At 44.5% G+C, this 24,372-nt stretch overlaps 1 protein-coding gene across 1 annotated transcript in view; it reads right to left on the reverse strand.

Annotated features, from left to right (window-relative positions):
* Positions 1-7,490: 7,490 nt before the first annotated feature.
* The window catches only part of ANKDD1A (ankyrin repeat and death domain containing 1A), a 51,205-nt gene continuing 34,323 nt past the window's right edge, over positions 7,491-24,372 (reverse strand). The window contains 10 exon segments of the mRNA XM_032624557.1: positions 7,491-7,552; positions 8,531-8,602; positions 8,605-8,634; positions 10,626-10,830; positions 13,549-13,644; positions 14,715-14,810; positions 16,229-16,327; positions 19,676-19,774; positions 22,657-22,755; positions 23,297-23,395. Coding sequence (XP_032480448.1) covers positions 7,491-7,552; positions 8,531-8,602; positions 8,605-8,634; positions 10,626-10,830; positions 13,549-13,644; positions 14,715-14,810; positions 16,229-16,327; positions 19,676-19,774; positions 22,657-22,755; positions 23,297-23,395 — 957 coding nt within the window.

Raw genomic sequence — 24,372 nt, forward strand, 5'->3', positions numbered from 1 at the left:
CAATCCCACTACTGGGCATATACCCTGAGAAAACCAAAATTCAAAAAGAGTCATGTACCAAAATGTTCACTGCAGCTCTATTTACAATAGCCCAGAGATGGAAACAACCTAAGTGCCCATCATCGGATGAATGGATAAAGAAGATGTGGCACATATATACAATGGAATATTACTCAGCCATAAAAAGAAACGAAATTGAGCTATTTGTAATGAGGTGGATAGACCTAGAGTCTGTCATACAGAGTGAAGTAAGTCAGAAAGAGAAAGACAAATACCGTATGCTAACACATATATGTGGAACTTAAGAAAAAAAATGTCATGAAGAGCCTAGGGGTAAGAGGAATAAAGACAGACCTACTGGAGAACGTACTTGAGGATATGGGGAGGGGGAAGGGTGAGCTGTGACAGGGCGAGAGAGATGCATGGACATATACACACTAACAAACGTAAGGTAGATAGCTAGTGTGAAGCAGCCGCATGGCACAGGGATATCAACTCGGTGCTTTGTGACTGCCTGGAGGGGTGGGATAGGGAGGGTGGAAGGGAGGGAGACGCAAGAGGGAAGAGATATGGGAACATATGTATATGTATAACTGATTCACTTTGTTATAAAGCAGAAACTAACACACCACTGTAAAGCAATTATACCCCAATAAAGATGTTAAAAAAAAAAAAGGATCATACACCATGATCAAGTGGGATTTATCCCAGGGATGCAAGGATTCTTCAATATACACAAATCAATCAATGTGACACACCATATTAACAAACTGAAGAAGAAAAACCGTATGATCATCTCAACAGATGCAGAAAAAGCTTTTGACAAAATTCAACACCCAATTATTATAAAAACTCTCCACAAAGTAGGCATAGAGCGAACCTACCTCAACATAATAAAGGCCATATACGACAAACCCACACAAACATCATTCTCAATGGTAAAAAACTGAAGGATTCCCTCTAAGATCAGGAACGAGAGAAGGATGTCCACTCTCACCACTATTATTCAACATAGTTTTGGAAGTCCTAGCCCTGTCAATCAGAGAAGAAAAAGAAATAAAAGGAATACAAATTGGAAAAGAAGTAAAACTGTCACTGTTTGCAGATGACATGATACTATACATAGAGAATCCTAAAAATGCCACCAGAAAACTACTAGAGCTAATCAATGAATGTGGTAAAGTTGCAGGATACAAAATTAATGCACATAAATCTCCTGCATTCTTATACACTAATGATGAAAAATCTGAAGGAGAAATTATAAGAACATTCCCATTTACCACTGCAACAAAAAGAATAAAATACCTAGGAATAACCCTACCTAGGGAGACAAAAGACCTTTATGTAGAAAACTATAAGACACTGATGAAAGAAATTAAAGATGATACCAACAGATGGAGAGATATACCATGTTCTTGGATTAGAAGAATCAATATTGTGAAAATGACTGTACTACCCAAAGCACTCTACAGATTCAGTGCAATCCCTATCAAATTACCAATGCATTTTTTTACGGAACTAGAACTAATCATCTTAAAATTTGTATGGAGACACAAAAGACCCCGAATAGCCAAAGCAGTCTTGAGGGGAAAAAAATGGAGCTGGAGGAATCAGACTCCCTGACTTCAGACTATATACAAAGCTAGAGTCATCAAGACAATACGGTACTGGCACAAAAACAGAAATATAGACCAATGGAACAGGATAGAAAGCCCAGAGATAAACTCACACACCTATGGTCAACTAATCTATGACAAAGGAGGCAAAGATATACAGTCGAGAAAGGACAGCCTCTTCAATAAGTGGTGCTGGGAAAACTGGACAGCTACATGTAAAAGAATGAAATTAGAACACTCCCTAACACCATACACAAAAATAAACTTAAAATGGATTAGAGACCTAAATGTAAGACCGGACACTATCAAACTCTAGAGGAAAACATAGGAAGAACACTCTTTGACATAAATCACAGCAAGATCTTTTTTGATCCACCTCCTAGAGTAATGGAAATAAAACCAAAAATAAACAAATGGGACCTAATGAAACTTCAAAGCTTTTGCACAGCAAAGGAAACCATAAACAAGACCAAAAGACAACCCTCAGAATAGGAGAAAATATTTGCAAACGAATCAACGGACAAAGGATTAATCTCCAAAATATATAAACAGCTCATGCAGCTCAATAACAAAGAAACAAACAACCCAATCCAAAAACGGGCAGAAGACCTAAATAGACATTTCTCCAAAGAAGACATACAGATGGCCAAGAAGCACATGAAAAGCTGCTCAACATCACTAATTATTAGAGAAATGCAAATCAAAACTACAATGAGGTATCACCTAACACCAGTTAGAATGGGTATCATCAGAAAATCTACAAACAACAAATGCTGGAGAAGGTGTGGAGAAAAGGGAACGCTCTTGCACTGTTGGTGGGAATGTAAATTGATACAGCCTGAATGGAGAACAGTATGGAGGTTCCTTAAAAAACTAAAAATATAATTACCATATGATCCAGCAATCCCACTACTGGGCATATACCCAGAGAAAATCATAATTCAAAAAGACACATTGCACCCCAATGTTCATTGCAGCACTATTTACACTAGCCAGGTCATGGAAGCAACCTAAATGCCCATCGACAGACAAATGGATAAAGAAGATTTGGTACATATATACAATGGAATATTACTCAGCCATAAAACGGAAGGAAATTGAGTCATTTGTTGAGACGTGGATGGACCTCGAGACTGTCATACAGAGTGAAGTAAGTCAGAAAGAGAACAACAAATATCGTATATTAATGCATGTATGTGGAACCTAGAAAAATGGTACAGATGAACCGGTTTGCAGGGCAGAAGTTGAGACACAGATGTGGAGAACAAACGTATGGACGCCAAGGGGGGAAAACCACGGTGGGGTGGGGATAGTGGTGTGCTGAATTGGGCGATTGGGATTGACATGTATACACTGATGTGTATAAAATTGATGACTAATAAGAACCTGCAATATAAAAAACCAACAAAAAAAAACTAATACTGAACTTTCTTTGGTTTATTTGTATGGAAATATGTTAATATAAATGTTTCAGACATTACATGAAATTTCTAAAAATCTTATATGTTCTAGTATGTTATAAGTCATAATTCTAGTTATTACCTTAAAAAGTATATCTCAGAAATAACTAAATTACCTTGTCATTTGCATTATTATGGACTTTCATCAAATCTTTAACCATGGTCATTTTTATGTCTTGTCATTTACAGACAGTTCTGGGTGTACTCTGATGCTTCTGCAAAAATGTTCCTATAAAAGGGTTTCATCTCAAGGAATTCATGGAAAAGACTCTGACAAGTACAGGTTTCTGGTAACTGACTATGCTGCTGAACTGAATGAATAAGCATTTTCAGAACTCTAATGGAAAACTGATGAATTCATACAAGTGCTAACAAAAGATCAAGATGAAAAAAAAATTTATTACATGGGACTGAGTGAACTGATGAGGATGATTATAATTTTTGTGACTTTGTTTGAATAAAAAAAAAATCCCACAAGGACTCAGAGGTAAAAAATATACAAATCAATTTTCACTGCAAAGTAAAGGAGCTGTTACAGTGGAGGATTCCTGGGCTGAATGTCAGTATTATGACATAGTATGAGTGTGTTTCGTGTTTGGTAATTCCAGTCATTGTTGCTTTTTGTTGTGATCATCCATTTACAATGCTTGGTGTCCGTTTATTTATCTCTTGTAAAAATAAAATACAGTGTGTGTGTGTGTGTGTGTGTGTGTGTGTGTGTGTGTGTGTGGGAAAAAAAAGGAAGCCATCGACAAAACAAAAAGACAACCTACGGAATGGGAGAAAATATTTGCAAATGATGCAACATACAAGGGGTTAATATCCAAAATATACAAACAGCTCATTCAACTCAATATCAAAAAACAAACAACCCAATCAGAAAACGGGCAGAAGATCTAAATAGACATTTCTCCAAAGAAGACATACAGATGACCAATAGGCACATGAAAAGATGGCCAACATCATTAATGATTAGAGAAATGCAAATCAAAACCACAATGAGATATCACCTTACACCTGTTATAATAGCTATCATCAAAAAGTCCACAAATAGCAAATGTTGGAGAGGATGTGGAGAAAAGTGAACCCTAATACACTGTTGGGAATGTACATTTTTCAGCCACTATGGAAAACAGTATGGAGGTTCCTTAAAAAACTAAAAATATGGACTTCCCTGGTGGTCCAGTGGTGAAGACTCCGGGCTCCCAAGACAGGGGGCCTGGGTTCAATCCCTGGTCAGGGAATTAGATCCTACATGCTTCAGCTAAGATCCCTGGCACAGCCCAAATAAATAAATAAATATTTTTTAGAAACTAAAAACAGAGCAGCTATATGATCCAGCAATCCACTCCTGAGTATGTATCCAGAAAAGACGAAAATTCTAATTCAAAAAGACACATGCACTACGAATAGTGCTGTTCACAGCAGCACTATTTACAATAGCCAGGACATGGAAATAACCCAAATGTCCATCAACAGGTGAGCAGCTTAAGAAGATGGGGTATATATATACAATGGAATCTTACTCAGCCATAAAAAATAATGAAATATTGCCATTTGCAGCAACATGGATAGACCTAGAGAATATTATATTTAGTGAAGTAAGTCAAACAGAGAAATACTATATAATATCACTTATATGTGGAATCTAAAAAATAGTACCAATGAACTTATTTACAAAACAGAAACAGACGTACAGACATAGAAAAAACCCTACGGTTACCAAAGGAGTGAGGGAGGTGGGGAGGGACAAATTAGAAATATGGGATTAAAAAAAAAAAAAAAAGAAATATGGGATTAACATGTATAAAGTACTATACATAAAATAGATAAGCAACAAGGGTTTACTGTATAGCACAGGGAACTACATTTAGTATCTCATAAATACCTATAATGGAATATAATCAGAAAAAAACTGAATCACTATGATGTACACTTGAAGCTAACACAATATTGGTAATCAACTATAATTCAATAAAAAATTATTGATCTAAATATTTTTAAAAGTTAAAAAAATTTTTTTAAGTTTAAAAAAATTGTTTACAGGTTGATTGAGTAGGCAACAAGAGATCATTCATGAGAACCCTATAAATCAATCTTGTAAGTCCTGTTTAAAAAAAAAAAATCCACAATAGCTTGTTTGAAATTTTGCTATTGATTTCCCAAACAAAAGAAATAAGTATTGAACTTGAGACATATATTTCAACGTTTAAACTTTATTTATGGACTTGCTTCTTTATCTCAAAAAACAAACAACAGGGCTTCCCTGGTGGCGCCATGGTTAAGAATCTGCCTGCCAATGCAGGGGACATGGGTTCAAGCCCTGGCCCGGGAAGATCCCACATGCCACAGAGCACTTAAGCCTGCACACCGCAACTACTGAGCCTGTGCTCTAGAGCCCGTGAGCCACAACTACTGAGCCTGCATGCCACAACTACTGAAGCCCTTGTGCCTAGAGCCCGTGCTCTGCAACAAGAGAAGCCACCACAATGAGAAGCCCATGCACTGCAACAAAGAGCAGCCCCCACTCGCCGCAACTAGAGAAAGCCCGTGTGCAGCAACAAAGACCCAATGCAGCCAAAACCAAATAAAACAAAAAACAAAATTCATCCAGGTAAGTGATCCAAGTCCCATGTGGTATGAAATACCTTTCTCATATGGAATAGATGGTTGAAGAAGGTTCTGCATCTCAACACAGCATGTGCAGATGAAGGGTGCCACAATGGCAGGGAGGCTGTGCACTGTGCTGGGGAGTGAATCCCACTGCAAACTGTGAGGCCTCAGGCCAGACACACCTCTCAAATCATCAACCTGGTGGGTTGGTTTCAAAGCCTCATTTTCTTTCTTTTTGTAAGTTTTAGTTTCAGTTATTTTTAAAAATAGACTATTTTTTAAAAAACGGTTAAAGAAAACTGAGCAGATAGTACACAGTTCCCATACATCCATCTCACAGCATAGTTTCACCTTTGTTCACTTGCATGTGTGTTAGTATTATATAATGTTTGCAGGTTTCTCTGTAGGATAAATGCCTAGATGTGGGACTGCTACGTCAAAGGGTAAATGTATTTGTAGTTTCGTGGATAATGCCAAACTGCCTTTCAGAGGATTGTACCACTGTGAACTCCCACCAGCCATGTGTGAGAACTAGAGCCCCTTTCAGCTCTAGCAGTTTTTATTCTATCTTCTTCCCAGGACGCAGGCCCAAAGGCTAACTTTGTGGGGAGCTTTTCTAAGATATGGGCTCCGAAACTGGCCACAGCCAGCTGTGCCACATGCAGGAGCGCTCACATTAGACAGAAACGGCTTTCAGGCAGAACTTCCAGGCTCAAATGACAAAATTTGAATAAGGTGTGAAGGTGAGTTAATAGTATCCTAGCAGGCTTCCCTGGTGGTGCAGTGGTTGAGAATCTGCCTGCTAATGCAGGGGACGCGGGTTCGAGCTCTGGTCTGGGAGGATCCCACATGCCGCGGAGCAGCTAGGCCCGTGAGCCACAAGTACTGAGCCTGCGCATCTGGAGCCTGTGCTCCGCAACAAGAGAGGCCGCAATAGTGAGAGGCCCGCGCACCGCGATGAAGAGTGGCCCCTGCTCACCACAACTAGAGAAAGCCCTCGCACAGAAACGAAGACCCAACACAGCAAAAATAAATTAATTAATAAACTCCTACCCCCAACATCTAAAAAACAAAAAGGTTTAAAAAAAATAGTATCCTAGCAGTGTTAATTTCCTGGTTATGTAAGATGTTAACATTTGGGGAAGCTGAGTGAAGAGTATTTGGAAATTCTTTGAACTATTTCTGCAGCTTTTTCCTAAGTCTGAAATGATTTTAAAATTAAGAGTTTAAAACTTTAAAAGGTATTTTGAAAAAGAGGGAAAAAATGCGAGTGTGTGCCTCCTGGAACTGTCAAAATGTACAAATAAGCTGAGAATAGAAACAGTTGTGGAGTAAGCACAGCATTCATAAAAGTCAGGGATTGAATTAAGGGCGGACCTTCTCATAAGGGATGGATGGAGCCCTTCACCAGGTTGGGGAGACAGGAATGCTCAGTTTGGCCCCTGACCTCACCACCTGATGAGCTGCTTATCCACCCTGTGCCCAGAGTCCTCTCTGAAAAGACATCCCTTGCACCACAGGGGGCTGCTGCGAGGCTCCAGTGAGATGCAGGAGATGAAAGTAAACTGAGAGCTGCAAAGGACCATACCTCTGGGAAGGGATTACCTGCAAAACCTGAGACAGGCCCCCGTGAAAAAGATCACAAACATTTGCCTGCTGGTCCTGCCTAATATGGGTTTCAGTGGAAGCAGCTGGAAGTCTGTTTACAGTAGTTGTTTTTTAAGCCCTTAAACGGTGGTCCTCCTCTGTTCAGTGGCCCCCACTCTGAGGTTCCATGCTCCTGAAGGTCCAGGCCCTCCAGTTACATGGCTGTGCACCTCCTCGGGGCGCTAGAGTCATCGTTTGCTTTCTTCCTGATGCTTTCTGCCAAAGACAAGAATCCTGTTGCCTGAGCGCTGCCTCACAAGGCTAGTTTGATGTTTTAATGGCCTGCAAGAGTTTGTGTTAAATATTATTCTGCATCTTCTTTTAAGAACATGCTGGAAGAAGAACCAAGTCATCCCTAATTCCTCCCCTCTGAAATGACTGTTTTCACACCTTGTGTGTGGCAGCTAGGGGAGACCGACCACACAGGGGACTTTCCTCTTGCCCCTTGATAACGTGCTATCGACGCTTTTCCTTGTTGCCAAGTGACCGATGTACCTTCATTACTATGGATGGCTGCCTAGTACCCCATCCTGTGGTTGCCCTGTAATGCACCATGGCAATGGAGGTTACAGAGTTTAAGCCTTTTTCATCATGAACCAATTTTGTTTTTAATGAGGGATCATTACTAGAACCTGTTACTCCGCTTGCCTGATGGTTCTACATGGTGCCCTGAATCGCAAATCCCAAAAAACGCTTTTGGGATTGACAGACTCAAATAGGTTGTGACGGCCTCAGAAACTTTATTTGACCAGATCTTAGTGGTTCAACTCCTCTTAAGCCAGTTTTGGCCCATAGGTCTTAATGTTTGTGAAAAACAACCCTGCAGGCTGTTCCCACCTTATTCCAAACTGGAGAAAGAAAAAAAAAAATCAATGTAGTATAGAGAGCTGGATAGGAAGAGATTGTAGCTTCAGTGGCCTTGGGGCTGTGAAGGTGATAGGGATCGTCTGGGTCACCCTCATGGCACAGATGGGGAGACTGGGGCCAGGAGGTACTGTGAGTTGCCCAAGTCTCCGTCTGGGTTCCAGGAGGAGGCAGGGCTAGGACCATCAACCTGAAAGGTTCAGAGCCAGCGCCACAGCGCCGTGGTCTGAGCAGCCTTGGAGGGCCCTGCTGCATTCCAGTGGGGCCATGCAACTCTGACTCTACGCCCGGTGCTGCCCTGAGCAGCAGGTGGGCAGGGGAGACACTTACCAGCCAGGTCCCTCCTGCCAATGGCGACGAGGCCTTTGAATAGCACTCTGCTGGGCTTCTCACTGGCTGTGACCGGTGCCCGTGCTCCCGGTAGCTCTTGGTGCCTGAAGATCATGAGGGGAGAAAGAGAGAGAGAGAAGGCGCCAAGCCCGCCTGCCGTACCAGAGCCAGGCCTGAGCACACCCCTCACCACCGGAACATCAGACCCTCCTCTAAGCGCCAGCAGAACTCAGCCCAGATATGGGGAGGGCATGGGAGGAAGGGGAGGAGCAGCCTCAGATGAGATGGGGGTGGAGTTTCGTGTCAGAGACACCTGGATCTCCCCAGTGCCAGGCTTTCCCCTGAGCATCCACCATGTATCCTATTGATGTCACTGGGAAGAGAGAAAGAACTGGCATTCACTGTGGTACCACGATGCACACACGACTATACAGTTCATCTCTCTGGCGGCTCACAATAACCTGTGACTTGCAAGCTAGTGGCCCTGTTCTTTCCCCTGAACCAGTGATTCTCAGCCATTAAGTGCTCATTGGAGACACCTGGGAGGCTTTAGCAAACACTGACACCTGGGTCCCCCTCCCCGTTCTGAGATTCCTAGTACTTGAGTCTGGGTGTGGCCTAGGCAACAGATCAGTGTTAAGCCTTCCCAGGTGATTACAATGTTCGGAAAATAAGTGCCCATGCTCTTCAGTGCTGGTGGTGGGGTTAACTTGTTATTCAACTGTGACCAGGTCAGCTCTCCCAGCTGGGGACAGATGGTCTGGCACAGCCATGGGGCCACAGCCATCAGGTCCCAGTCAGTCAGCCACTGCGTCCCTGATGTTCTGGTGTCCGTGGGCCCCCAGCAGGCACTTCCTCCTGGTGCTGCTCGTGATGTAGCAGTTTCATTTGACCCGTTTATTCACTACCCCTTGTCCCCAGCCCTGTAATTTACCAGTGCTCCTTTATGGTCTATGAAATCCACATCGGTAATAGAGTTCTGCTTGTGGACTCCCCACTCTAGTCCACTACCTGATTTGCATATGTTTCTGTCAGGTATCTCTCTGTGTTAAATATTCTAGCTTTCTAACGTTGAGTCTGGTTGAGTTAGACCCTCTTCGCTTTTTTCCTCCAGAATATTCATTTATATATTCCCTGTTTCTTCTTTCAGACGAACTGTAGAATCCTTTAGTCAAGTTTCAAAAACCTCCTATTTTGATTTGATTAAAATTGGATCAAAGCTTTAATATGGGGGAAATCAATATCTACATGACACTTCTTTTAGCTGGAAATACAGAATGTCATTCTACTTACCCAAGTCTTCTTTTATAGTTCAAATAATTTGTATTGGGTACGAAGCTAAAAAAAAAAAAATAAAAAAAAAAAATAATTTGTATTGTCTTACTCATATGTCATTCATATTTCTTCTTAGAAACACACACTATTGTAAATGGAGTATATTTTTACATACATTTTAAATATATATTATATATATTTTTTAAAAATATTTTAATATATTTAAAATATACATTTTTACATATATATATATATTTTTTACATATATATACCTCTATATATTTTGCCCACTTATGATGGTACAGAGGAATACTATGGTGTTCGTATATTTCATCATGTTTAGCCATTTCATTGAATTATTTTATTCTAAGAGTTTTTCCGTTGATTCTTCTGGACTTCCTGTGTGTGTGTGTGTATCTTATCTGAAATTAATAAATCTCTCTCTTCCTTTCCAGTATTTACACTCAAATTTCTGTCTCATGCCTTAATACCAGGGCCCGAATTTCCAAATAGTTGTTAAATAATAGTGGCAACAGCAGCTCCTCTCCTTTTTACATGGAGCACCTTTAGTTTCGTGTGTGAATGATGGGTTTCAGCTCAAGCTGATTCGTGAAGAATGTGAAGTTCACAGGTCAATGTGGAGGGAGGAGCAGAGGGCCCAGTCTGTGTAAAGGCCTGGAGAGGGGAAGAGCACGTGATGTGTTGGAAGTGGCGTGTGGCTTGCTGAGGCTTTTCCCCCAGAAGCACAGAAAACTGAACACACCCCACGTGCCCCCACCCCTCCACCCGGTTGCTCTGGGGCACCAAGGCAAGGTGGTACCTGTCCACTGTTGCTCGATGGCGTGGACGTGGGCCTCGGTGAACTCCCAGCAATACGCCAGCCTCTTCCACTCGTGGGGCTGCAGGTACCTGGAGGCCAGTCACCACAGCACAGAGCGGAGCTGCTGTGTTTCCTGCCGATGGTCCTGCTTAAAGGTCAAGCTCTTCCCAGAGGGGTCACAGAGGTCCCTGCATGAGAGCTGGTCCTGTGGGGCAGATCCCAGAAGTGCAGCAGCTGTCTGGGGGAAATCCCTGCCAGGCTCTCCCTTGTGAGCCTGGACACAGAACTGGTGTCATCACAGGCCTGGAGAATAGTGTCCATTACTCTGGTTTCTGACTCTGTGCCTTGCTTTGAGTGTTGGAAACTGAGTTGCTGACACTGTTTCTTCATCCAGAATTCCTTTTCTCACCTCCCTGTCTCTCAATCCCATTGCCACAGTCAAAAGACCACCTGGGTGCCACCTCTTCCAGGAAGCCTTCCCATTTCTCTCTTTTCTTTGTGTTCTTATAGCACGAGTGTCAGTAGAATGACTCAGCAGCTGTGGCTAAAACCAGGCAAGCCAAGAATCAGGCACGAACTAAACTTGCCAAACGACAACAAGTAGAGAAGGTCTGCATTACAGAATTCTTTCTATGCAAAGCAGGTGATAAAATGAGAGGTTACCAAAAATTATGTAATAGCTTAAGTTAAACCCACAAAAGTATTACTCAGCCATAAAAAGAAACGAAATTGAGCTATTTGTAATGAGGTGGATGGACCTAGAGTCTGTCGTACAGAGTGAAGTAAGTCAGAAAGAGAAAGACAAATACCGTATGCTAACACATATATATGGAATTTAAGAAAAAAAAATGTCATGAAGAAACTAGGGGTAAGACAGGAATAAAGACACAGACCTACTAGAGAATGGACTTGAGGATATGGGGCGGGGGGAAGGGTAAGCTGTGACAAAGCGAGAGAGTGGCATGGACATATATACACTACCAAACGTAAGGTAGATAGTTAGTGGGAAGCAGCCGCATAGCACAGGGAGATCAGCTCGGTGCTTTGTGACCACCTAGAGGGGTGGGATAGGGAGGGTGTGAGGGAGGGAGGCGCAAGAGGGAAGAGAGATGGGAACATATGTATAGGTATAACTGATTCACTTTGTTATAAAGCAGAAACTAGCACACCATTGTAAAGCAGTTGTACTCCAATAAAGATGCAAAAAAAAAAAAGAACCTGCTGTATAAAAAATAAAATTCAAAAAAAAAAAGCCACAAAAGCCCCTCGAAAGGATGTGGATGCAGATTTCTAGTTGTTAAAAAGCTCAGGTGACCACTGCAAAGTAAAGCAGCTGTTACAGTGGAGGATTACTGGACAGAATGTCAATATTATGACATAGTATGAGTGTGTTTCGTGTTTGTTAATTGCAATCATTGTTGCTTTTGTTGTGGTCATCCATTTACAATGCTTGGTGTCAGTTTATTTATCTCTTGTAAAAATAAAATACAGTGTGTGTGTGTGTGAAAAAAAAAAAAGCTCAGGTGAGTTCTAGCATCTGCAGCTCTGAATCTTACATCCTGGTTAACTGTGTCTGGCCAGTCACCTGGGAGGTGACGACCTGGGAGCCTGGCTCTCTCCTTGGGTGGTAAAAACTGTTTCGAGCTGTGTTCTGAGCTGCATCTTACATTGGGATCATCTGGGAGCTTTAAGAACCACAGAAGCTTGGCCCTTATCCCTTAGATTCTGATTGAATTGGTCTAGGGGCAGGAAGGAGGGATTTGTGATTCTAACTGCACCACTGCCTTAGTGTTGAAAACTTTTAAAGCCTGAGGTGGTTTAAAATTAAGCATAGAGATGAATCAGTTCATCAAACCGTTGGTATTAATATTTAGGAGTAATCTGTTGTATGTAAAGGGGTTGTAATATTTACGAGAATCCAGCACGTCAGTGAAAGAGAAAATCTTATGATTCCTATGGAAATTTATCAATTGATTGATTTTTGGACAGTGATTTTTTTGAGAAGTGTAAGAGAAATTTACTAAATTTGTAAACAATATCAGAATGTTTATGGTATTTGAGATTCACTTTATAGGTTTAATTTATTGCATTTAATGGGATAATTTAAGAATTTAGGAAGCATTTGAAGTGCTTAAAAAGAAAACCTATTATATTAAATTTATTCTTTCAGTTTAAAACCTTTAAGGTAGTTTAATTAAGCTTAAACATGGGACCAAACTTTAATCAAAAGGCTTCCTTGAAAGTGACTGTTAAAATTTACTAGTTGTATAAATGTAATAAGAAGATTGTAAAAATAAATTTAAAAGTTTGAGGAAAAGTAGGATTTAAATTTTGTAAACAATTTAGTATTAATTTCTAAAACTGAAATAAATGCAAAATTTTATTTTCTGTGTATAAAAGCAACCATTAAGGACAAGAAAAAATCTCTCAACCCACCCCCATTTGCTGACACTGGAGCTGTAAATGCAGGACCTTACAACTGCCACTCCTCTTTCCCAAATCCACAGCAGATATCACTAATCAATCCCAGCACACTTTCCTTCTGGGCTCAGAAAGTTGCCTGAGTAGAACACCCCAAGACACAATTCCAATCACCTGGAGCTGACAGTGAGCTGGAACCAATTTGCCATTTCTTTATTCATGCATGGATGCATTCATCCATGAACCAGGAGCTAGAGCAGGGTCTACTAGTATCTCCACACTGGCACGGACCTCAGTCAGCCTTATTTCAGTGTGGTTTGGGTGCTCACCCATCTCTGGATGCCCTCAAAGAACCCTAGTGTTAGGTAAGGCAGGGATTATCACTCGCTTGGAAACTGAGGGGTCCCTGAATTGGTCAGGGATGGGGTTCAAAGCCAACTCCACCTGAAGCCATGGCCACTCCCTTTCCAACACGGAGAGACCAAGCACAGGGTCTCAGTACCTTCTCCCATCTGTAGAAGCGATCGGCTTTTATGATCATGTCCACCAGGCTGACATGGTTGATGTGGGTGGCCACTGGCAAGGCAGTTTTTCCTTGCTGCGGGTAAGAAGGGAGAAGGGAAGCCAGAGCTCCTATAAGAGGGTGTAGGATGGCCTCTAGCACTGACTACAGACCCTCCTGCCCAAAGAAAGTGGTTTCCAGCAGTCTACACTGGAGAGCAGAAGGTTTTCTGGGAGTAACTCTGGGTGTGGAAAAGTCACAGGTAGAATAAGAAAATAATTCCAACAACCACCTCTTGTGTTCTTCTAGAATAGGAGGACTTAAAGCTTATAAAACTCAGCCTGCATAAGTCTTCAAGGTCACCTGTGAGATAGATGTTACCAGCCTCATGTCTCAGATGAAACCAGAACCCAGAGAAGGGGCTTGGGCTCCTGTGTCAAGTTTGCTGCCTCCCCTCAGGTTTCCAGCCCTTTGCTCCAGGCCTCTGGCACAGTGCTGGCCTCCACCACCTCCAGGGACCTGCGGGGAGATGGGAAGCTCCTCTTCAAGCTTGGCCAGCTGCCCTGGGCCCCAGCTTCCCTCCCAGGAAGCAGGAAGCCCTTCCCAGGTCCAGCCTCAGGGCCTGTTCCCTGCCCCCATCTCTTTCCCACACCATCCCAAGGGCTGGGCCACGTGTGCAAGGGCCCTTCGCCTCATGAGCCTGTGACCTCTTCAGCCTCATACTAAGCCTTCAACTCTTCTCAAACTTCTGGCCACCTGAGGAGGTGGCCACCCCAGAAGCACCATGACCCAGGAAGCTTCCCCCAACCCTGTTTCACATGTACGGAGTTGTGGGATGGTGACATGCTGTTCCTCTAGCTCTCTTCCCCTCTCCCCAGCAGATGACTCAAGGAGCTCAAAGTCTGATGGGGGCCATGAAACAGAAGACAAACATATCACAGGCAAGGACCAGGAGAGGGGTGGGCCAAGTGCTGAGGGACCTCAGAGGACGCAGGGGAAGGTGATGGAGGGGCAGGAAGGCTTCCTGGAGGAGGTTGCCTTTGAGCTGATATATAACAGATGGGAAGCCTTGAACATTCTGGGAGCAGGAGGCATTTGCATCAGGATCTCTGGCAAAGAGGGAGTCATGAAAGCTTGCAAGGGAGGCTGGTTGTGAGCAGAGGTACCTTATCTCTCAGGTTTAAGTTAACCCCAGCAATGAGGAGAATACCTACTATGTCCTGCCAGGCGTGCTTGGCGGCAAGGTGAGGGGTGTCTGCTGCCTCTGGAAAAGAAAACAAGAGGACAGAGAGCAGAAAAGCATGTAGAGATGGTCTGTGGCTCAAAGCCAGGACAGGACTAAGGTGGGTACACTCCCAACTGGGCCTTAACAGAGTTTCTCTAAGAAGTTATGTGGGGCTTCCCCGGTTGCGCACTGGTTAAGAATCCACCTGCCAATGTAGGAGACACAGGTTCGAGCCCTGGTCCGGGAAGATCCCACATGCTGCAGAGCAACTAAGCCCGTGTGCCACAACTACTGAGCCTGTGCTCTAGAGCCCATGAGCCGCAACTACTGAAGCCCAGGTGCCTAGAGCCCATGCTCCCAACAAGAGAAGCCACCGCAATGAGAAGCCTGCACACCACAACGAAGAGTAGCCCCCGCTTGCCACAACCAGAGAAAAGCCCGCGTGCAGCAACGAAGACCCAACTCAGTCAAAAAAAAAATAATAATAATAATAAAATAAAGTTATATTAAAAAAAGAAGTTATGTGGGAGGGTAAACTGGATTTAATCATAAACATAATACTCAGCAAACTTAGTAAATAACAAAAAAGTAGAAAGAACAAAGAAAAAATACCACTCGCTATCCCACCTAAGTCAACCTCTGATAACGGTCTTAGTACATTTCTTCTAGTATTTTCTTTAATGCAGAATGTTTTTAGTTTTATGGTTTTACATATTTGAGTTCACCCTGTGTACACATTTTGCATCTGTATAACTTCCTGCATATTATAAACTCTATAAACACCATTTTTTATAACTCCATAAGAGCCTATCTACGCCTATACCATAATTTAACCGAGCACTTCTCTCATTAAGTATTTGGGGTCCTTTTTGAAATGAAAACTGATAGACTGCTACAACAGATATCTTGGTGCATGAGCTCTTAATATATTTCTTGAGGCTCAATTCTCAGACGTGCAAATACTGACCATTTCAAAGGTATATGTTATATTCTGTCAAATTGCTTTCCACCACTAGTGGTTGTGTGTGGCGGCCCTGAGGATTGTATGGTTGGGGGGTGGATTGTGGGGATGGGGATTTTAAAACGCTCCTGATTGATCACAACTTCAGGACTCAGAGCCCTCTTGTTATACGAAATTAACCCAGTCACCCCTGCCCTGGGAATTTTCCCTAAGGGAAAAAAAAAATCAATGAAAGGAAAAGGTTGCATGTAGCAAAATGTTTACCACAGTGTTCTATACATCATGACAGAAACTTGGAAATACTCAAATGTTCAAAATAGAGGAATGGTTGATAAAATAATGCTACCTTCAACAAATATTCAAACAACTTTTGACAAGCTGAAAGAGTGATTCCTCAATTCTGGGCCAGGCTAGTAGACCACAGTCAAGCCCTGCCAACCTGGGAGGGTGCCCAGAGGCTCCATGGGGCCCAGATGGTTTCTGCAGCCACTTACATTGTCAACGGCATCCAGGTCACTGCCAGTGTCGATGAGGAGCTGCACCAGGATGAGGAAGTTGTGCCTCACGGCGATGTGCACAGGAGAGGCGCCCTGCTGGGGGCGGTGGAGAGGCACAGATCAGTTGATGGGTCCCTCCCAGGACTGCCCAGCTGCAGGCTGGTGCTAGAAGATGGGAGTTGGGAGGAGTACAGTAAGTTCCCTACGTATGAACCTTCAAGTTGCGAACTTTCAAAGATGAGAGCGTGCGTGCGCGTGTCCGATCACATAAATTAATTCACATGTCTGGCGTACATCGTCACATGCGTGCATCCTCTACTAGTCGTGCTTTTGTGTACTTTACTGTACAGTACTTTTGCTGTGCAACACGAGGAGCTTACTGATGAAGACCTGATGGAACTGGAGGCTCAGAGAAAGGACAAAGAGACACAAGAGGAAGAAGAAGTAACTGAAGAAACGAAGTGATTCACGACACAGGAAATGGCGAGGGGATTTTCTTCATTTGAGGAGGCACTGTCAGTTTTTTTTTTTTTTCACTTGACAACTTGTATCTTTTTTTTTTTTTTTTTTTTTTTTGCGGTACGTGGGCCTCTCACTGTTGTGGCCTCTCCCGTTGCGGAGCACAGGCTCCGGACGCGCAGGCTCAGCGGCCATGGCTCACAGGGCCCAGCTGCTCCGTGGCACGTGGGATCTTCCTGGCCGGGGCATGAACCCACGTCCCCTGCATCGGCAGGCGGACTCTCAACCACTGTGCCACCAGGGAAGCCCCACTGTTAGTTTTTGAGGCACAGGACCCGAACACAGAAAGGTACACGAAAGTTGCAGCAGCCGTTCCGAATGCAATCCAGTGCTGCTGTGTCATGTATGATGAGAAAAAAAGAGCTACTACCCAGACATCACTGAATCATTTTTTAAAGAGGGTAGATAGAATTGAATCCAGCAAGGAACCAGAACCTCTGCCGTCAAAGTCAGGCATGAGTGAAATTGCAGCTTGCTCTCTGTCTCTTATTGCTGACGATCCTTCAGCTCTACCATCTCCCACCTCCTCTCCCCCCTCCAGTCAGTGACTCTTCTTGCCTGTCCACTCAGTGCCAGCCCCTGGATGCCAGCTGTTGGACTGTACACTGCTGTACTTTTCAAGGTACTGGACTGTAAGATTTAAAATGTTTTCTTTATTTTGTGTGTTTGTTTTTTATGTATTATTTGTGTGAAAAGTATTATAAACATATTGCAGTACAGTACTATACAGCCAATTGTGTTAGTTGGGTATCCAAGCAAACGTTGTTGGACTTGTGAACAAATTGGACTTACGAACGTGCTCTCGGAATGGAACTGGTTCATGTGTAGGGCACTTACTGTATAGATAGTGCTTCTGAGTTTGGACCTTCTCACATCTCGGATGACATGAGTGGCCTGAGGAATTTACAGCCCACAGCCTGAATCCCTTGGGCCACAATTGATCCTCATGGTGGGTGGGAGCCTGAAATCCCAAGTTTGAGACCTTGCCATGCCAGGAACTCACTACGTGACTTGGGCAAGTCATCTTCATCTGGCAAGTGATGCTTGCTGAGGTCTTTCTAGCAACAGCACCTTAAGATTCTCTGCTATCTCATTTACTCCACACATGAACCTAGCAAGTATATAGGAATGGTATTCTTATTCGTACTTTCACCTTACAAATGAGAACACTTAATAAGTTCATAAAACTTACATGACACACCCAAGGACACGTAACTAATAGAGACCCTGTGTTACTGGACTTTCTACCCCCGGCATCTAGGTAGGTGCTCAACAACTATTTATGTATGAAATGAATGAATGAGAGAGCCAGCCGGGACCAGAACAGAGGTCTCACCCAAACCCAACATTCACCCAAGGCCTCACTCAAGGCTGGAGGACTCCATCTCCAGTGGTTCCCTGTGAGCACTGACTACATGACAAAGTGGAGATACTGCCACAGCAAACTTCTGTCTACGTGTATGGTGACACACATCTAGTAGAACAGTACAAAGCCAGAAAAATCAATGGGATAGATCTATACTTAACTGTGGAAAAACAGCCTCACATGTTGAGTACCAAAAGGTGACAGAACAGAACACGCACACATACCACAAAAATGCCCATGACTGCCATTACTAGTTTAGGCCAGAAAAAAACAGTTTATGGATATTGGAAAAGAAGATTTAAACTATATGATTACTTGTAGGCAACGTGACTGTATATCTACACAGGTCAAAATAGTTATTATACCCCCACCAAAAAAAAAAAAAACCTCTAGCAAAATCAATGAAAAGTCATATAGAAGATAAAAATACCAAAGTCAGTAGCATTCCTGTATTGAATGCCCACAAGAAATGACATATTTTAAAAAGACAGTCTATTTGCAATGACGGTCAACATATATAAAGTACCTATGAAGAGTATAATTGGAAATGGCTATTACAAAGGCAAACAAAAACCATAGAACATCACTGAGGGATTCAAAAGAAGACATAAAGAAATGGCAAGACACGTTTGTAGTGAAAAAATAAAATATTACAAAGATGACCATTTTCTCTTATATTATTTACAGGCTTAACGTAATCCCAAACCCAAATAGCAATAAATGACAAAAAGTATTCTGAAACATATCTAGAAAAAAATTTAAAAACCTAGGTAAAACTACCACAGAATTTCAGCAGTGTCCTCAGATCATTGCTAGATAACTGTGAAATCAAAATCAGGCCAAAAGAAGGTCTCCTGTGAGAGTGAATTGGCAGACACTGGAAACTGTTTCAAGTGCACAACGCGGATGAGCTAGGAAACTTATCAGAGCTCTAATGGTGGCTCTCCAGGAAGCAGCAGGCCATGGAGATAAAATAACCAAGGAGGCTGGATATGGCCTCCATCGTCCTGGAAATAGGTCTGTGGGAATGTGGTAGGAAGGGGGAGTGGAAAGAGAGCAAGTACTGCTTTTCATTGGTTTACATTTTATTTATAGAAACCTAAAGAACCAGAAAGAACAAAGGTATCTGGTGAAAAGCCTTCTTCCCACCCTCAACACCCATCTGCTCTGTTCTCCCCACTCCAATGGTAACATCTTACAAAGCCACAGTACAATATCCCAACCAGAACACTGACATTGATAATACCCACCATCTTACTCAGATGTCCCCAGTTTCACTTGTAGTCATTTGTATACATGTGTGTTCTATGTAATTTTATCACACGTGTAGGTTCGTGTATCCCTTACATAGTCAAGATGCAGCACAGTTCCATCACCATAAGGGTCCCTCGTGTAGTCCTTTTATAACCACACTCTCCTCCCTTCTCTGCCCCACGCCCCCATCCCTAGCCCCCACCACCACTAATCTGTTCTCCATTTCTATTTTGAGAAGTGAGGTCCTGAGAGACTCGGCAGTGTATCCCCTGCCTCCCCCCCTTCCATCCAGGCCCCACACGTACATGATCAGCCACGTTAGTGCTTCCTCCTGCATGGACGAGGGACCAGGCCATGTCCTCAGAGCCACCGAGGGCTGCGTAGTGGAAGCAGCTCTGCTTTTTCTAGAGGGAAACAGGCATCAGTGCAGTATCCTAAGGACCCCTCACAGCAGGGTTTACAAAGCACTTTGAGATTCATCATCCCATTCACAGCTCACAACCCCCATGGGACTATTATCCCCATTAAACCCTGAGGCAGGAGAAATCAATGACTTGCCCAGGCCTGGTGACTAGTAAAAGGAGTTCACTATGGTCTCAGGATTTTCCTCACCTCCAGTCACAGACTCCGGAACAAAGGCCAAAGCCTTCACAGTTCCTTAGCCAGTAAAGACACGTGGAGTATAGATGCTGAGGAGATGGTTTTCAAGGAGGGGGACCAATAAGATTTACCTGTACAGGGCAAATCCCACCCAGCATGTACTGTCCAGCTGGAGCTGGTCTAAGCACATCCACAGAGGAGCCTGGCAGGGCCAGAGGGAGGGCTTCCTCCTGGATGAGACTTCATCTCAGGCAGGACCCACTAGGTAACCAACTGTCCCAGATTGCCTGGGACTGAAGGTTCCCTGGATGTGAGACTTTCTGTTTTAAAATCAGGCAGTATGGGCAGACCAGGATGAGTTGGTCACCCTCCCAAAGTTGAGTCTGAGCAAGTTTACAGGGTGGGTGGGAATCCATCCACCTCCCCGTGGGAAATGCAATCACTTTGGGTTTGCCCCCTCCTCAGAGACCCTGCTGCACGACACTGCCAGAGGTGGGAGTGTCGGAATAGACCGTGGCCTCTGCCAGAAACCTCAAGTCAAGGCTGGAGCACGAGAGCCGGTGAGGTGGGCAGCTCCAAGCCACCAACGACCACCAGCTGGATCTAACCCCCTGAGTCTCTAAGCTCCTGTACTGTTACTGCCGGGGAGGTGGCCATGGCATGACCTGTCTGTGCCCCCTCCCAGTGCCTAGTGCTGGGCACAGAGAAAGGGCCTTTCTGACTAAGGAGCAACACCTTGCTGATGGAAGTGAAACAGGAGCGAAGGGGGCAGGGCACAACCTTTAAAAGAATGACATATGGGCTTCCCTGGTGGCACAGTGGTTGAGAGTCCACCTGCCGATGCAGGGGACACGGGTTCGTGCCCCGGTCCGGGAGGATCCCGCATGCCGCGGAGTGGCTGGGCCCGTGAGCTATGGCCGCTGAGCCTGCGCGTCCGGAGCCTGCGCTCCGCAACGGGAGAGGCCACAACAGTGAGAGGGCTGCGTACAGCAAAAAAAAAAAAAGAATGACATAGCCACAGTACATGATGAAAACTAATGAGAACCAACTAGGTCCAAGATGGCAGAAGATTCGACCTCCAGTAGACCTTGAGCCTCATTATATGCTCACCGTAATACCTTAGCATGCTAAATGACACACCCACCAGCGCCATGACAGTTCTGAGGCTAACCGTAAAAGGCCAAAAAGTGGGCAGTGGCCCAATTTCTGGAAATCCCTGCCCCTTCCTCAAAATAGTTGGAATAATCCTCCCACTCATTAGCCTATGAAATTACCCAGTCCATAAAAACTAACCACGCCATATTTCGAAGCCTCTTGCCTCTTGCCTTCCGAGATAGTCCACACTCTGTCTGTGGAGTGTGTTCCTCTCTAAATAAATCTGATTCTTACCTATCACTTCGTCTCCAAATTCTTTTGCAATGAAGAAAGAACCTTAAATTCACCAGCAACAGAAGGACACGGCTGGTGCCCTGGGACAGCTACTTTCCCCCTCTTGGCTGTAATGTCCCCCGCTATGTCCCTGGGGTAGTAGTCTCCACACCTTCCAGGGGAGCAAATTAAATGTTTTGTGGTTTATAAAGCATTATTCACATTTAAGGGAATTTACGATTTATATTATTATTATATTTACATTTGCCATTTTGCTATTTCTTTTCTTTTCTTTTCTTTTCTTTTTCCGGCCGAGCTACGCAGCTTGTCAATCTTAGTTCCCTGACTCGGCAGTGAAAGTGCAAAGTCCTAACCACTGAACCACCAGGGAATTCCCTTTGCTATTTTTTTCTGAATGTCTCTTGCTTTTTCTTGTTCTGTTTCCCCTTGACTACCTTCTTTTGTGTTAAATATTTTTAGCATATCATTTTCATTCCTGTTTTTAAACTATTTTTGCTATTATTTATATTATTCACTATTAATATTATTTTTGCTACATTATTGAAATTTAGAACAAAAAGAGAATTCCAGACTCTGCAGCTGTTCAACCAGCCAAGAAAGAGTATTTGTCACTGATCTAAAAATAAAAAGCAAAACAAAACAAAAACACCAACTTCCTACCTAAAGAAAGGCCACAACCCCCTTTTCAAGGACACAGAGAATTTCTAATGGCCAACTCACAGAGTGCAATGGTAAGGGAGAAAGAGGCCAGAGTCACACCCAGGCTCCGGCTCTAATTGCGGTGTGGGCCTCATGTTGCGGACACCCCACCCCTACCCCTGATGGGCAAGGCAAACGTTTCAGGCCATGAACTCTGGAGTCAGGGGAATAGGCTTTTCAGACTCAGCTTTGCTTCTTACCAACTTGTGACCTGGGAAAGTCACTGAACCTCTCTCATCTGTAAAATGGGGGGAATTTTTCTGAGGTAATAGTTATGAAAGGGCTTTGTGAACTGTCATGTGCACAGCAATAAGACACTAATGGGTACTGAGCTCCTATTATGTCCCAGGCAATATGCTAGGTATTTAGCCTTCATAGCAATATAAAATAGTATATATCACCTCCAATTTATAGTTGAGAAACGAGGCTCAGAGAGATTAAGTAACTTGCCCAAAGTCACAGAGTTCAACAGCTGAGCTTGTTCCCTCACAGCCTTGTTCACACAATGTTCAGGAATCATCGTGGCTCCTACAGTTGACACAGTCACGTCTCTGCAGGCAGCCGAGGGCACACACCAGTCGTGAGGAGGCCCGGCTACCTGGGTGAGGGCGTTCGCGCTACTCCCGGCCCCGAGGAGGAGTTGCACACAGTCGGGGTGGATCCCTTCAGCAGCTGCGTGCAGGGCAGTCACACCTTCCTGAAACACAGGGGAGCGGTGTGAGGATGGCAGGAGGCTGAGGCCAGAGCCCAAGACCGGAGGACACCCCTTCTGCCAGGGCTCCAGGGCTCTTTGAGCTCTCCCCTCCCTGCTACTGCAGACATGACCTGGTGATCTGTGGTTCCCTGAGCCCCGCCCCTGATTCTCACCTTGAGGGGCATATGGTGCATTCACTCCCTCCGCCACAGCTCTGCTCGTGTTCTCCTTGCCCTCCAAGCTGCCTCATCCCTGCTCTGTCTATTCCCTCCTACTCCATCCTGGCCACAGTGACCTCTCCCTTCTTTGAACGCACACTGTGCGTATGACTGCTCCGTGATCCCTCAGGCCCGGTGCCCCACCGAGCCTGGAGTTTTGTGCTGCTGCTCATCTTTTCCCCGTGGGCTGTTTGAGAACACGTCCTCGCTCCTGGCTTCAGAGCCCCTACCAGGGGAAATCAGGCTGCACCACAGGCTGCGGGCTCCTGGAAGGCAGGGGGCAAGCCAGTGTCACACATCTCTGCATCCTCCAGGTGGTGACTCACCACATTCCTCTCCTCCAGGTCCAGCCTGACGTCCATGAGTCGCTGCAGCACTGCCAGGTGGCCCCAGCGGGCGGCCGGGTGAAGGGCTGTGTTCCCCTCCTGCAGGGAGAAGGGCTCCTGAGGGGTCAGTGGAATCATAGACCCTTGCAGGCCCTGGGAACCCGCTGGAGCTGAGATCCAGAGAGGGGAGACATGTCCAGGGTTATAGAGCAAGTTGGTGACGAGCTGCAGCCCTGCACGCTGGGCCAATGCCACCCTGCTCTGAGAACTGTGCCAAAAACTACCAAAAACCAGGGGCACTTTCAAGGGCCAAGTTCTGGTCTCTTTTCGTACACTTTAAGACGGACATATTACTTTAAAAAAATTTTTTTTTAAATCCCTATTTTTCCATGCTCCAGTCTAAAGCCAGTCCCAACTCGGTGACCCTGGATGCATCCCCTCTCTCTGCTCAGGCCACAGCCCCAGAGACTCTCCTTGTGCTCAGGCTGTGCCCAGCAGCCACACGGCCCAATCGCTCGCCTCCTGCGCCTTTGCCCAAGATGTCAGCTTCTCATTGAATAGTGCAGCCCACCGTGACCACAATACTGAAAACCACAACTCCCACCTCCTGTTCCCCTTACCCTGCTCCGCTTTTCCTGTCCCCCCATAGCACTGACCACCTAACACCCTCTACAATCCACTTGTATACTATGCTTGTTGTTTATTGGCTGGAAATAAGCATCACAAGGGCAAGGATTTTTGTCCATTTTGTTCTCTGAAATTTCCCCAAGTGCCTAGAATAGGGCCTGGGCATGTGACAGACACTCAGTAGATATTTGCTCAATGATAATACATAATGTGATGGAGAGCTTGACCTGTGTCTCCTGGAACTCGAGAACCAGAGGATTGGGAGCAGCCTCACCCTTGAGAAGTCTAAAGGTGACAGTGACAGAGCCAAGAGAGGGGGCTCCACTGGGCGGGCAAAGGGCACAGTGTTCTTTGTGTTGGAAGTGGTCCCACAGAGGGCAGCCTATTTGGGATCGTCTTTAAAGGGAACTTGCTGCAGGAGGATAAGGGGCCCCAGGGAAGAAGTGGCA

This window comes from Phocoena sinus, chromosome 2 (assembly GCF_008692025.1).
Source record: "Phocoena sinus isolate mPhoSin1 chromosome 2, mPhoSin1.pri, whole genome shotgun sequence".
Lineage (NCBI taxonomy): Eukaryota > Metazoa > Chordata > Mammalia > Artiodactyla > Phocoenidae > Phocoena > Phocoena sinus.